General features: G+C 35.2%; 1 protein-coding gene across 4 annotated transcripts in view; it reads left to right on the top strand.

The window, feature by feature from the left end:
• DOCK4 (dedicator of cytokinesis 4) overlaps window positions 1-16,210 on the top strand; it is a 264,136-nt gene that overhangs the window by 163,852 nt on the left and 84,074 nt on the right. For all 4 annotated transcript variants that reach the window (XM_042792612.1, XM_042792610.1, XM_042792611.1 and 1 more), the window contains exons 14-22: window positions 3,184-3,308; window positions 4,814-4,976; window positions 6,560-6,666; window positions 7,347-7,503; window positions 13,259-13,356; window positions 13,462-13,545; window positions 13,637-13,737; window positions 14,470-14,551; window positions 15,633-15,803. In XM_042792612.1, coding sequence (XP_042648546.1) covers window positions 3,184-3,308; window positions 4,814-4,976; window positions 6,560-6,666; window positions 7,347-7,503; window positions 13,259-13,356; window positions 13,462-13,545; window positions 13,637-13,737; window positions 14,470-14,551; window positions 15,633-15,803 — 1,088 coding nt within the window. The remainder of the gene's footprint in view (window positions 1-3,183; window positions 3,309-4,813; window positions 4,977-6,559; window positions 6,667-7,346; window positions 7,504-13,258; window positions 13,357-13,461; window positions 13,546-13,636; window positions 13,738-14,469; window positions 14,552-15,632; window positions 15,804-16,210) is intronic.

Here is a 16,210-nt window from a genome sequence, read left to right as displayed (position 1 = left end):
TCATCTGAACTATCCTCTCGTGACACTGATTACAAACTCTGCCAAGGTTCTGTAAGAGGAGAACAGGACAATATTTGTGAAAATACATCCTACACTTTTGTCTTTTTTTTCCTTTTGATTTGATTTCTTCTAGCAATTAAAAAGGTGAAACTCAGTGGATTTGTATTTTTGAAAAAAACTTAAAATGCAGACACCATTTTTGAAAGCCTGCTTAACTTCTGTGAAGCTCTTAGAAAAGCTTTCTTATTTTTCCATAGAATCATAAAATGGTTTGGATTGGAAGGGACCTTTAAAGATTATGTTGATCTTTAAAGATCATCATCCCTGCCCCGCCATGGGCTGGGATATCTTTCACTAGAGCAGGTTGTTCAAAGCCACATCCAACCTGACCTTGAACACTTCCAGTTGTAGGGCATCCACAGCCTCTCTGGGCAACCTGTTCCACTGTCATTTTCATTTGCATTTAAATCCTGTACAGTTTACTCTGTTTGAAAACCATAAATTCAGTTTTCACTGAGTTTCATCTGGGCTAGGTCATGAAATTTGTGGTGGAAATGGTTATTTGGTTATGTTTCAATAAAGAGCCAATGGAATACTGAAATAATTCCTTGCTGATAAATGAAAATAATGACTGAATGTAGCACAAATGCATGTAGAATTGAAGTTAATCTGAGAAATTGCTGCAACTACAAATTGTTTGCTAAAATCAGTTCTATAACAACACTTCTCTTTGATTACTGTTTGTTTTCATTTTTTCTGAGTGTAACCAACTGCCAGCACTAACTAGAACCAATCCTAGTATAAGCATATGCTAAGCAAGGACCCAACATATTGCATGCTCTTTGGTAACCATACTGCACTAGCTTCTAAAACTTTTATAATAAAGAATTACTGCAATGTGGAAATAATCAGAATCTAGTAGTTTTAAGGGTGATTTGAATAAACATATGAACAGCTTTACTGATTCAGACTAAGGGCCCAGCTGGCTTAGTGCCATAGATACCTAAGAGAGAGTAAGAACTCAGCGTGTATGGTAATTACCCCCTGATGCTCTCCCAGCCTCCAGCTATTTTCAATGCAAGGGATTTCCTGAGCTGCTTGTGATCATCTGTTTCATATCCTCTAGTGGATCTTCCTTCCATGATTTCTCCGTTCTTCCCTTGAACCCTTACACCTTTCTCACATTCACAACATCCTTTGGAAAGGTTTTGATTTGTTTCTGGTTTTTGTTTTGGGGTTGCTTCTGGGTTTCTCTTCAGTAATTTTGTTCTTGTTTGTTTGTTTGTTTGTTTGGATTTGTTGTTTTGGTTTGGTTTGTGGTTTTTTTTTGTTTGTTTGTTTTCTTTTTTTTTTTACATGTCTTGCTGTCCATTACCAGAATAACCACCACCTTTTGCTTAATTTGAACCTTGTTGCCACCCATTGATTCAGTGATTGCACACACTTATTAGTATTTCAGCTCTTTCATCCTTGACTTTACACAAAACTCTTAAGTGAATACCATCTGGTCCTGGTGTTTGTTTCTGTTCATTCTGTCTAGCTGTGTTCTAGCATCTGTCTCTAGTTGTTTCAGAAGATAAGTGATAAGGTAATGCAATAGCTTATTTTCCCCCCTTTTTAATGGGCATATTTCTTGAGGGCTTGATAATATAGTAGTTTCCTTTTACTTTTTTTTTTTTTCATTTGACAATGGTTTCATCTGTGCTCTGGAGGAATCATTTAATTATTTTTCATACAGTGATGCAATAATGTTATAAAAATGTTAGAAGACTGTAGCAAGATCATTGTTTCTCGTACTTAAAAATCACTGGAGAGTTGCATGCAGTAAAATAAATGCAAGAAATGTGAAACGTGAAAGTATTGTGGAATGTTCAAGCTGGTCATATTCTGCTTGCACATTAAAATGAAGCTGGAAATTGAAGATGTGCTAATTATTTGTCAGTTACATATCTGTTAATTAATTTTACCCACAGTACAAGTATCCATCTCATCTAAATTGTACACTTATAAATACACAAAACTGTCATACTTGATTTCTTTTCCCCAGTGCTCAGTGAAAATCTGCTCTATTAGAAGAGGATATTCCCATTATGCTAAACTTGTGTTTCACTAGGTGAAAGCATGTATTCTCAAATTCTTTTTCTACGAAATCTAGGAATTAGAATTTTAGAAGATGCTTCTAATTATGATGCTGTTTGTCCTTTATTTTCTATGTTTCACAAGAAAAGTCCAATTTCTTCCAAGTAGTTCCAAGTAGTTCTGGTAATGTTTGTTCAGAGCTAGATCAGTTTACACGTTTTAGAAATAGATTTAGCATTTTCAAAAAGACCAGGGGCTTCCCTACCACACCACTCCAGTCACCTACCAATACTGCTTCTCCCCAGATCCTGTCCCCCCGCAAATGCCAACCTATCTTTCTTCCTTTCATCGACTATAAACTTTGCAGTTTGTGTCAACTGAAACTAAAATAAAATTACCGTTGATCTCATCCAGAAGATCTGGTTACGGTCTGACAGAATGCTTAGCATGTTACTGTATGACTGTGCAAAGAATTTAAATATGCCAGCAGTATTTAATACCTTGTATATACTATGTTGTGCTTAGGTAGTGCCTGAATTGGATTTGTAGTTTGAATGTGTGCATGAAGATTTTAATTTATCAGAATCATTTCCAACTAAGCTAACTTTTTGCTAGTAAATTTTGGAACACCCTGTTAATGTAAAATATATTGAGATCTCTTACATCAGACAGACAGATTTGAATGCTAGCAATCTGGGAAGTCTGCCTTTCTAATGGAAAGAACACCAACCTCTTGGGTTTTGATGTTTCAAAGTAATACGCTTTCTTTTGAGATTAAGTGTAAAAAAGTTGTAACCAGTTTTTCAAGGAGACATTAAATAGAGAAAAGTAATGATTATAAATGAAAGAAAATACATAAATATCGCCTTAGATTAAAAGAGGAATTAGATGAGATGAAGCTAGACACCAGCTTTGGTATAGCAAGAGGTGCAACTGTAAAGACCAAAAAGAGCCAACAGATGAGTAAAGCCCCTAGAATTGGTTTAGTATGGCACATAATCTCGTGGAAGAGAAGATGAAAGCCTGCTAAAGTACTAAACCCAAAAAGTATGCACACTGAACTGACTTTTGTACTCTTTGTGTTTGGTTTGCATTTTTTTATAGGTGAAATGAGGAATGATTTATATATCACTGTAGAAAGAGGAGAATTTGAGAAAGGAGGGAAAAGTGTGGCCAGAAATGTGGAAGTGACAATGCATGTCGTGGACAGCAGTGGTCAGATTTTAAAGGTATCTTTGTTGTATGTTTTTCCTTGCTGTAGTTAATTTTGACACACTTTTTCAGATGTAAGTCATCTTTTGTGGCTTTGTTCAAAGAGAACAAAATTGTTTTGGAAAGGCCATGTTTATCTTTTGCTGTCTTTAGATATTCAAAGTATTTCCGCTTTGCTTAAAACCTTTATAAAATGTATGTTTGATTTATTTCTGTGATCAAGTACATGATTCAGATAAACACCTATAATTGCCAACCAAATAACTAATGATTACATTAAGATGCTGGAAAATGTTGAAGGAAGAACACATTTTGGAGACTCTTCATAATAATTCTTAGTAGGTATGCATTTCCTCATGTAACACAGAACATGTTTTGATCATTTTCAATTTTTTGTCTGATTTTAATAAATCAGAGATCCTTGATGCAGAAATCACCACTGTATATCAATAAAAGAATAAATTAATGTTCCTTCTTTTCTTCAGATTAGATTGCATGCTGCTGGTAATAGCTTACAGACACTTTTATATTTTAATAATTGATAGATGACTGTTTCTCAGATTCTTTTCTGTACCAGCAGATTTCTGTTCACCTTCAACCTTTTCCATACTTGTTTAGCATCGTATTTTTTTCCTTTTATTTGAAAGTACTTTTTTCACATGTTCTACATGATTTTGAAGGCTGTGGGGTGACAAAATGAAGAAAGGTCTACACAAATAGTCTGGTGCAAATTGTATGTGTGTGTATGAATATGTGTGGTGAGATTGTTGTATAAATGCATGGCGTGCAATGTATGTATGTTTTTATAAATGTATATAAGTAAAAATATATATGTGTGTGTGCTTATCTTTTTTTTATATATCTACATTAAAGAAAAAGGATATTGAGATGCAAATGTGATCCCTTAAAACTGCTGAGGGGAAAAGCTACAGCTTACCTTTCCCACAGGGAATTAACAGGTATCCCCAAGTCAGGATTTAGACAAATCCATTTGCCTACTTTGCTATGGAGAGACCATCAAAGGTGTTGCAAAGGCAACCAACACTTTGCTTCTTCCAAATCAAGGAATCCAGATTCCTTTATTTTTTCATGCTGGGACGTATTACTGATAACATAAGGGTTACAGGCTTATTTCAGAGGATTAAAGAACTTGAGCCTGGGCTGTTCTTGTCTCAGTTACATTCTTGTTTGTTGCTTGGGCATCACACTGGATAGACCATGCTGTGTCATGGGACTCCACATCACATTTGTTGCTTAAGCATTCCTGATCACCTGGTTCCCCCTATATAACACTGATTCTTACTGGTGTGGATGATTCTTGTCTTTTTTTCTAGTCAGCAAATATTATCAAAGTGTTACTATTTTTGTATGTTTTAAGATACTGAGCATTTTACCACATGTGACATTTATGATATGAATGTAAATATTAAATAGTCTTCCTTGGAAGAGCAGTCCTTGATGACATCTTACCAGTGAACTAATCTATCTTTAAATCTTTACTAATATTTTTTTTCTTCATTAGGATTTTATCTCATTTGGCTCTGGAGAACCACCAGCCAGCGAGTACCATTCTTTTGTGCTTTATCATAACAATGGTCCCAGATGGGCTGAGCTGCTGAAACTTCCTATTCCTGTGGATAAGTTCAGAGGAGCACACATCCGCTGTGAATTCCGGCACTGTTCCAGTAAGTGCTGTTCATGACTTCTGCTAGTCGTCTCCATTATAGCTGCAGTCAGCACAAGTCTCCATAATACCTCTGGAAAGAGAAAGCTGCATGAACCTTCTCTGTAGTGCTTTCATGACACAGCTTTTCAGGCTTGCAGCTCTACCTGGTGGAACTCAGTGTTTTGGTAAAGCCTAAATACCAGGAGAAACCAGTCTAGTTTTATTAAATAGAAATAGACAACATTGCAGCTGCAAATATAAAAAGAATTTCATGTAAACTCAAAATGCAAATGTAGAATTTACCTGGTGAATTACCAAAAATTACACTTGTTCCTTAGTACTTGTTTAGCAATCCAACCAATGGGAAATGTATGTAGATATATAATCATCAGTTAACATCAGTTTTGTATTGTCTTTTTTTTTTTTTTTTTACTTACAAAATTCCAAAATACTCTAAACATTCTGAACAATTCTAGAGATAATTTTGTGGTAAAAATTGAGGTCTGAGTCCACGTTCTGCATACCAAGGTATTAAAGACAGGTTTCTTAGCTATGGTGCTGATTGCTGACAAGCTTATAGAGAAGGGTGGAAAAAATTGTATATCTTTCAAACTGCTGCTGTCATTTGGCTTTCTGGTAATGCAGATACAGCAAGATTTGATTATTTGTATGTGGAAAGTGGCACACACAATAAATGGTAGTATATTTAGATTTTAGATACATAAACTTCAGAATGTAAGGAACAGGTAATATAGGAATAAATTTGCATTTATTTATTTTTAAGATTTGTTTTATAGGCTATGAAGTAATAAAGGAAAAACATCAGTGGTATGTTTCAAACAGATGATACATTTTTGCATAATCTTTCCTATGCAGTATGATTGGATATTTTTGTTATCATTGCCTATACCACCCTAACTGTGCTAAACCCAGACTCAAAAGTTATACCTACACATATTTGATGAAAAATTGGTTGATTTTCAAAATTGTTCAGCTTCTGCACTCATTGGCTTTAGTAAAATCTGTGCAATCTCAGCGTTTTGTAGTGTCCTTTATATTTAGGTGATAGATGAGTTTTGGAATTTGACCTTAGGCATCCAAGTTTGAAAATATTATCTTCTGTCTAACATTCTAGTAAGGAACAGTGACATCTTCAGTCATATCTATAGAGGCAGATGCCTTATTTGAAAATAGAAGTGCAGTGTAGCCTGAGGCTGACCTAAAATGGAGACCAGTAGCTAGAAGTTACTATAGGGGATAACTGTCACTGAAAAAATCCTTTTCATGTTGGACTGGCTAGATCCCATTCATTTGGGTTTCCTGACATTCTGTATCTTGCTAAAACTGCATATTTGGTGGCTTTGATTATTTGTTGTTAATAAATACCAAATCATTCCAGAATACTGCTCTCTGATTTACAGTGAGATAAAAGAAACCATTGCAGGAGAGAATATGCAAATCTGAAAAGAAATTTAAGATCATCTTAGGCTGACTAGCTGCAAGTAGCTTCCAGTACACTTCCTATGTTGTATTATATCCATTTATTTTGTCTCAAATGTATACTATTAACTTTAAGTGCTGCTATTTACATATGTATTTCAGCGAAAGAAAAGGGTGAGAAGAAGTTGTTTGGCTTTTCTTTCGTGCCCCTGATGCAGGAAAATGGGAGGACTCTGCCAGATGGCACCCATGAACTCATTGTACACAAGGTAATTTGAATTAGTAATCATTAGCTGTAATGACTCCTCTGGAACATACTTTAAATGCCCAGAAGCAATAGTTTGAGAAACTATATTCCTTACCAAATGAGTGATAATCTTGTCACCATTAAAATATCCATTGCTGATTGTTTAATATTAAGCTTTCTGTTACAAACTGCAATTGAATCTAGGTATGCATTTCAGTACACTTGTTTTACCAAGTCTTACTATTATATTACATTGTATTTATAATGGATTTCACAAAGGTAAGTTCAATTAAAACACACAAAGTGAAGCCCATAATACCCTCTTACCGAATTGCTGAAGTTGGAAAATCAAGCAAGCTCATTTATGCAGATATACTCCATGTTACCATTTTTAGAGGTACTTCAGTTTTGTGTAATCTTTGTTTCCACATTTAACAGTTGTCTTTGTTCAGAGGATTTGATATGCTCCCAGAAAATTTTGATTTTAACACCAAAAGGTGTAGCTTTTCATTTGACATAACCTGTGCAAATTTGTTAGACTTCAATGTCAGATATGAAGAAATGATCCAGAAACAAAGTTGCAACAGGCATAGTGGAAATTCTTCCATTTCTGTCAGAGAAGCAATAATAATTCATATAATTTAGGGATTTGGTCCTTTGTTTTTATGCAGTACAGTTATTTTAACTGGTTTGTTTTCACAGTGTGAAGAAAACACAAACCTTCAGGATTCAGGTCGCTACCTCAAACTCCCCTTTTCAAAGGGAATTTTCCTAGGAAACAACAGCCAAGCAGTAAAAACCACTAAAGAGTCCTTCTGGATTACGTCCTTTCTCTGCTCCACTAAACTCACACAAAATGGTAGGATATGTTGATTATTTAAAACATCATGAATTCAAATGAGTGTGATAGCTAGCCTCTTCCGTGCCAACCAAGCATGGATGTTCTCAAAAATAGCTTATGTTCTATCCATTTTACAAACTGGTTTTCTTCATATTTTTTTATATCCAGATGGAAACCAATGCAGCATGATAAACCACTGATTTTAAGTAGTTCAAGAATGCTTTTTAGATTAACATGATATTGGAATCAAATGCAGCACTCTTGGAATCAACTATCAAAACCCAGCTGCTTTACAAAACCTCTTACTCTGTTTGTTGTAGAGTTTTTATGAAATACTTATTGTAGGCTTTAGGCTGTGGCAGTTTGGTTTTAATTAGGTACATATTGCTTTTTTGTTGTATCACTTCTCTTCCTTTAAGCCAACAAACATTTACTACTACTTAAAACAATGTTATACACTGGATATATGGAGCAGCAGATAGAAGTAGATGAGTTTGTGCTCGTTACCATTGTTCTGTATAAAATTATTAAGGTTGCTTATTTGCCTTAATAACTACTGTTTGTAACGGAAACCATTTTCCACAAATTTCTAAATATTGTGCATTTGCTTGGTAATGTGTTTCTGACCATTCTTTGATGTACCCACAGTTTTATATTATTTTTTCTAAGATGTTTATCACAGTTTTAAAATCCTGTTTAGCTCTCTCTTGTGTGTGAATAACTATGTCTTTACCCTTCTTATATGTATGATGATAAATTGCTAATTGCTTGCAAAGTGATTGTAGGTGTTTAACAACAACTAGAGCTTTTTAAATTGAAATAATCATCCTAATTTTCATCATTTAGTAGCAAGTGTCCAAAATAGAACTATGTGCAAATAGTAAGTGGCCTGTTTCACTGTGCACATCCATTCTGTATTCTCATAGCAATTAGCTTCCAAGTAATAAAAGTTAGCCAATAAAAGATTTTCCCAAAGGTTGCTAATAGGCAATCAGAGACTAAATTTGCTTCAGTTAAAGGCCTTGATTTAGGAAATCACATGAATCTACTGATACTTACACATGCATGAAAGTGCTGCCCAGAACTTAAGTGTCTCACTGATAAATAGTTGCGCTATTGTCTGGGGTCATAATACTAATTTATGTTCACAGTTCAGGATTTATTCTGTACTTAATGTAAATAGATGTGTGCCATAGGGCATAAAATTTCCTTTTTTTTTTTTTTTTTTTAACCATATTCTGAGTAGGAGGGTGTAGAATATCTGAATAATATTGATCCCCTTTTCAGCTCTGAAAGAGTTAACAATTATTTCAGCAGTACTTCAGAGGGTGGAAATATTTTCAATAGACAGGCTCATATTTTCTCCAAGGATCTTCTTTGGGAAGTTCATCTTGGTGAGTTTCCAAATCCCCATTCTTTTAAACAAAAAATTGCCAAAACCTATTGCATGCTCAGAAAATGAACATAGAGCAAAGCATGTGGATATTTGGTCATGTGAGCATTACTTCAGTTATCCCTGAGAGAATGTAGCGTAATTATTAAAAAGTACAGAATTTAAAAGATCTGTGTATTTACTTTTTTAGTAAACATTTGTATTGGTATTTTTGAAAATTGCTGGTTATTTTTTAATCTGTTTTTAAGTTTGGAGATTTTTCTGAAGTTCTGAGATCTGCCTGTGTCTAGAAACAATGATGTCCATCCTGGAAATGAATTGAAAATTATGCTATTGGTCTGGCCATGGGGTGGGGGAGGACCCCAAACCCAGACCTGTAAAGGGTGTGACTGAATGAGGCCACAGCTTTAGTAGCTTGCTGGGAAATTTTACTCAGCTGTCATTCTCTCATTGATTGTTCCCACATGCCATCAGCTCTCATGCATATTAAAATTATGGGGACTGGGGGAAGGAGGATAACTCCCAGTTGTTGGGATTTCTTACTGTGGGTACTTTAGAAGGTTTTTTAGAATTATTTCCAAACAATTTTCAGAGACCTTCTAACCAGGAGAATCTGCGTTCATCAACATATCTCATAAGAACACGTCCTTATCTAATCTGTCTGCCAGTAAGCTTTTTCTTAGCTTGACTTTTGATCCTGGATAGTTAATCAGTTAATGTTAGTAAAAAAGCATACCAGCTTTTATATATTACATTCTTATCTGAGTAGTTGTATTTCATTATCCTAAAAAAAACCCCGAAGAGTGAGAGAGAACATAGTATTTGTCTACTGAGCACTTATCAATACAGTCTTACTTAGTATTTGACATATAAGAGGGATTTCTGCATGCCAGAGACTCAGGATCCATCCAGCAAGTTAGAATATTTTATCAAGTTGGCATCCACTCATTTCTCAGCACTGATCAGCACATCCCTGGTAAGCAGCTGTTCATGAGCAGAGCAACATGCCATACAGCATGTCTACTGCAAGGCAGAGGTGTAATCCATCTATCTGCTTTTAAAAAAAAGCCAAAGTGGTGATTAATAAAACAAGAGTCACAGGGTGCAGCTTTTCAGAGTGACCCCAGTTTGGAGGGAGTGTTGCAAACCACAGAAGCAGCCTGTTGGATGAGGAATGCAGACTGCCAGTTCTGGAATTTTCTTTTTGAATTGCAGTAGTGCTACACCAGGCCAATTTCTGATGTGACAGGATTTATAGGAGGGCGATGGAAAGATCATCCCAAACCACTTCCGTAGACACATGATTCTAAACCTTTTATTAAACCTAGCACTTTGGATTCAAATTATGGACTTTGAGAGGGGAAGTGTTTTGTTTGGTAGAAATGGTTGGTCAGGTGTAGCCTATTTTAAATGTACAAATCTGATCCTGATTAAGAGAAGGCATTGGAAATGTTTTTCTCCTTCAGCAAAATTTATCAGCAGCATTGACTTTTTTCCTTTTACAAAACTATGTTTTCCTAGTGGGCCTTTTTTTAGGGACATTTTTATATTCTCATTTCTCTTAATACATGACACATTGCTATCCCTTCCCCTTGTGATTCACATGTCGGATTTTCTATTCATGTCATTTATGCTTGGGCTATTTGCTAATGTTATCTCAGCAATGTCTTTCTTCCTTAGCATTGCCCTTGAAATAAGTGCTTTGAAGTGAGTGTCTTACATTTGCTTTTTCTTCCTTTTTTAATCCCCCAGCAAATCCCTAATATTGAGTGTCAACTATCTTCCACAAAGTTCCTCCAGCAAACCTGTAAAGAAGTGTTTTTCCTGCTACGAGCTGACAGCTTCAGCTAGTCTCACTACTCCTCAAATTAAGTTGAGGCTTAAACAGAGTAAAGTGTAGAAGTCCATTTAATTATCCACAAGAAAAATGCAGTTCACTGGATTTGTAATGCTTGTTTCTTGAAAATTCCTGACAGAAGGAATAATAAGATCTATCATTTGTCCTTCATTTTTGGGATGTGTCTCTGAATGCACGTGTGGGACCCTTCAGCAGTCTTAGTGAAACTTGAGGATCTCTTCTAATCCAAACCATTTCACACTAGCGCAGCATGAAGCAAAGCAAAAAATAAACATATAAATACATAAAAACATTTTGTGCCCACCAAAATCAATTAAGGCAGCAAAATATTGGTGGAATAGCATGTAGGGTGTTCGCCATTAACACCTCTGGCAAGATTTGAATATAGGTGGAGATTTATTTAATATTGTTAAAGGCAGAAATATTACTTCATTTCTTGTTGGAGACAGGAGCTTTCCTGAAGCAAACTGGGAAAGAAACGACACAAAGATGGGTGTGGCTCCAATGTTACTTGAGTGTGAAAAAAGTCTGTAATAGAAAGCACCCAAATCATTGCTGAACCAAGAGGAAAACTTGCTATTGGCTTCTTACTTTGATAAGTACTGAGAACATTTCAGAAGAACTGGATCCTTCTGAGACAATGCTGGACAGTGATCAACTAGACAGTAGTTCAGCTTAAACTGATGGAAAGGTCAGATGGTGGTTAAGGTTTTCTGCTTCAAATGGCCAGGCTTTGAGAAATTCTGAAAAGCTGGTTAGTGAAACATGAAAGTAGCAAACTTGAATGTAAAGGAGCTTTGGGGTTTATTTAATCCAGTGCTTCAAAATTGTGTTGAACTTTTACTGAATACAACTTGAAAGGAGTTCTGCAGACCCGATCAAGTGAGTCACAGGCAGAAAATGTGAGGAGTAAGCAAAAGGGAAAAAAATAACAGCAACATGTCAAGAGTTCAGCGAGGGTCAGGATCAGGTGGAAACTCCTGAAAAGCAAGTTTGCAAAACTCTATTTTAGGATATTGAATGGTACAGGACATGAAATTCCCCGTCTCATAGCAAGGTATTTTTTTTAAGTACATCTCTGAAGCTGAAAGCAGTAACATATGACCAAAGAGTAATAAATTTAGAACTTACATTTAAGACAGGTGGAAGAAGAGATATGTTAACTGGGCCATCACCCTCCAATTAATTTTATGCAAGTATTTACAAGAAATCATGGATGAAAAAGTGGACATGTAGCTAAATGGAATGTGCTGTAAGATGAGTTTATCAAAGGCATATCATGCCAGAATAAACTTAATGTTTCCTTTCAGACTTTTTTATTATTATTCTTTAGAGGAAATGTAGGAGATTTAAACCATCTGGACTTCAGTAACACACCACATGGCAAATTAGAAAATATCCAGATTAGAATAAGAATTTTAAAACTGGTAAAAAAAAAGGCTAAAAGGGAGCTAGTAGGTTGCACTGTAGTGGAAGGAAAATGCTACTAGATCTGAAGAATTAGACCTGGGATTGATCTCCTTTTTTAAATGAGGTGAACAGGGGTGGGGATAGGAGTTACTTCACTAAAACCTGAGACACTAGGGAGCCTGTTAATGAAATTTGCTGCTAATATGTAGTTGAAAGGGCTTATCAGTTGAGAGGGACAAAATCAAAATATGATACAGGAAAAGCAACATAACTTTGATTAAAATAATTAATAAGAAAGAGTAGAAATTAGATCAAATCTAATGTTACAAAAGGCAGGATCATACCCTAATGGAGATTCTTTGGGATTCTACTGTAGCCAAGGAGCTGAACAGTATCAAACAGAAGAAAGACCTATTTATGTTACCAATATGATGTATATAAAAAGCTGCTGAATTCTAGAAAATATATGTCATGTGTTTACAGCAGATATGTGAGCTTGCTAATGATACAGAAAACTGATGTAATCTCATCTATGATGTAGTTACCATTTTGGTCAAGAAAGCTGAAGGATAGTGAATTAAAACTGGAGGAAGTGCAAAGACACGCATATACATTTTAGCTCAGAAGAGTTTATTTTCCAGAAGAGATTGTGTTGCTTATTAGTAAAGCAGGATCTTAGAGTCATTGTGTTTGTTCTCTAAAAAGACATACGAAGATGAGTATTTTAAATATATTCAAACTAGTAATTAGGAGACTATTTCTAGTTGTCAGAGGACGGCTCTGGAAGGCATCCTTCAGTGGGACAAGACACAGCAAAATAATTACTTTTCTTAAGATGGTAGTTGACAAATATCTGAACAAGATTGCATGATGCAGTTGCCACGGGAGACCGATTTTAGTGACCCAGTACCATGTTCTTATGTTTCTATTGGTGGAGCAATTATGGGATGGAATGAAAATTTGTTGTTGGGCAGATCATATTATAGCAAATCTTCAGATGTTTTCTTTTGACTTAATGATGCCAAGTTTTGCTGAGTGGACTGTAATAGTAGAGTTTAAAATCTGAAATGCTAATTTGCTTCCAGCTTTAATCTTGCATTTTGTTTTCACAGGAGATATGCTTGACCTTCTGAAATGGAGAACCCACCCAGACAAAATTGCAGGTTGCCTCTCAAAATTGAAAGAAATTGATGGTTCAGAAATAGTGAAGGTATTAATCTTTCTATCCTTTTAGATAATGTGAGGGAAATAATGTATTTGCCTATCACAAAAATGCATATTTAATAACAAACTGTTTCTTATTCTCTCCAATCAGTTTCTTCAAGATACTCTAGATACTTTATTTGGGATTTTAGATGAAAACTCTCAAAAATATGGATCAAAAGTATTTGATTGTTTGGTAAGTTTCATTTTGTGATGATGCTTAACACTACTCAAGAACTAAAAAAAAAAAAAGCTTTTTTTTTTTTTTCTTTTTGCCTTACATTTAGGTTCACATAATAAATTTGCTGCAGGACAGCAAGTTTCACCACTTTAAGCCAGTAATGGACACTTACATTGAAAGTCATTTTGCAGGAGCACTTGCGTACAGGTGAAGTCTGTACTTTTTCTATCTGATTTGTATACTGACAGTTATTGGTAAACTAAGCAGAATCAATCATTAGGTGAAATTAAACAGTATCATTAGAATAAAATACAATGCTTGTATGAATGCCCAGATTTAGGCCATTAAAAAAAGAGTAAAATAATTTTAAGTTACCAGAAAGGTTACTTGCTAATGCTCTAACATTGGCTTCATTTTAAAATCTTTTTATTCAGTGGATTTCTTTATTTTAACTACTTTGAAAAAACATAGGGGCCTTAACATCATCCAGCTGCAGCTGTGTTCAGTGTCTGTGTAAAGCAGTGCACACTAATAAGTGTCACTTACTCTGCTATACTCCCTGTATTTATTTGCTACCTAGACTTCCATTAAAACCAGTGCAGTTTAATGAGATTGCAAATTAATGGATGGAATAGCAGGGGTAGTCCATCCTGGCAGGGATTCTTCTGGCTTAACTGAGCTTGTGTATCCCTGTCAAAAACATTCTGCTGCATATGCAATGCTGGTATTATTTCCTGTTTGTTGAAGATCTGCGAGGTGGTTTTCAACAGACTAAAATCTAAGTGTAATATTGGACCTGTAGTGATCAGTGAAATCTAGTCATATCTTTTTTTATTTTGTCAGTGTTTCTCATATGACAGCTATTGATTTGCATTTTATGTGCAAAGTTAAACCTTCTCCCACTTCTGTGTTATAATACTTTCTGGTGTGATATTCTAGAGATCTTATAAAAGTACTAAAGTGGCATATTGATCGAGTCACTGAAGTGGAGCTGCATGAGCACATACAGGAAGTACTAAAGGTAATAAAAATCGTTGAAGGCAATTATATATTTGAATGATGTATTCATACAGTACCAACAGGTTTAACTTAGGAAATGAAACAGCGTATGTATAAATGATGGAATGGTAGTACTGAATCTAGGGAGCTGCAGACTTTTTCAGTGCGGTCAGTTTATTCATCATTCTCTTTTTTCACTAAGTTACTCAATACAGCTTACTACCACTGACTCTAGAGCTCTGTGTTCATTACTGAATGAGGATATAAATGAGTAGGAGTTAGATCTAAGAAATCAAATATAGATTGCATTGGTGTTATTAACATCTGTCACATAGCTGAATCTAAATGGCAGGCATGCATGCTGAATTAATGGTTCAGTCCTGACATTGGGGAATTCTACTGACAACGATGGATTTGGTTGCTGTTGTTGTCCCATTTTGTACCATCAACAGAGCACAGCGTGGAGTCAAGCTGAGTTGTACAACACAGTAATGCCATTTGGGACAGGTGCTACATGCTGGAAATAAAATACTAATATGGTACCCTTCTGTGCTTTTGTGCTGCTGTTAACTTCAGTGTCTTGCTAATAATAAAGGGCTGTATTTTTAATTTACATTCCAACACTTTTGCAACTTAAGGGGTTTTTTTTTGTTTGTTTGGTTGGTTGGTTGGTTTTTTGTATTATCTGGTTAATAGTTGGCAGGAAAACAACTTTTAACAAGCAGAGGAATTGCAGGAGCAGCTCAAAAGTTTGAGCCTATTTTTTCTATTTGTCTTCTATGTTTATGCAATACGTTTTTCTGTAGCCAAAGACATACAAGGGTTGGGGAGAAGGGGCAGTGTTGAGATTTTGCAGTTTTCCATTTGTTAAAAAAGCAAATGTTCCCTGATTTGTAGAGATTATGAAAGGCAAGGGAAAAGCATTTCTGAGTATGTGCTTTTTAAGTGTTAGTGTTTCAATAGAAAGATTTGCCAAAATTAAATAACATGGTGTCCTGTTTCAGACCCTTATCGTTATTTGAATGATAGAATCATTGTGTGTGTTCTATTTAAAGCTGAGCTGGTTCATTTTTATGAGTTATCTGTGATTTTGACATTTGTAGGCACAGGAATATATCTTTAAATATATAGTTCAGTCTCGAAGGTTATTCTCTATTGCCACTGGTGGACAAAATGAGGAGGAATTTCGCTGCTGTATTCAAGAGCTTCTTATGTCAGTACGCTTCTTCCTTTCCCAAGAGAGCAAGGGAGCTAGTGCTCTATCCCAGCTACAAGTAAGTTTTCCAGTGTGCTTTGCTTATTGACACCTTCAACGTCCAATATAGAAAATGTATGCAATTCCTTACCTATATTCCCAGAAAATAAAATGTGGTTTTGCAGAGCAAAATGGCATTTTCAACTCATCCTCATATCTTTTGTCCTATAGTGTTAGATTTTCATACCAGCAGCTTCTAAATATGCTTGGCATAGATAATCCTCAATCCAGTATTTAATTTTTAATTATAATAATTATATAGCTGGATACAAATAATGTAATTTCACTGTTTTGGGTCTTTTACAGCTTAGTTTAACCACATTGGAACTGAAGAATTTGAGCCATACAAAAGACTATCAGAGTTTTCATGCTTTACAGAAAACTTTTAAGTCTTGATGAACTGTATGTTTTAATACTCAGCTGTTT

Source organism: Tyto alba, unplaced genomic scaffold (genome assembly GCF_018691265.1).
Source record: "Tyto alba isolate M040663 unplaced genomic scaffold, T.alba_DEE_v4.0 Super-Scaffold_2, whole genome shotgun sequence".
In the NCBI taxonomy this organism is placed as follows: domain Eukaryota; kingdom Metazoa; phylum Chordata; class Aves; order Strigiformes; family Tytonidae; genus Tyto; species Tyto alba.
This window is presented reverse-complemented; position numbering and strand designations above follow the sequence as displayed.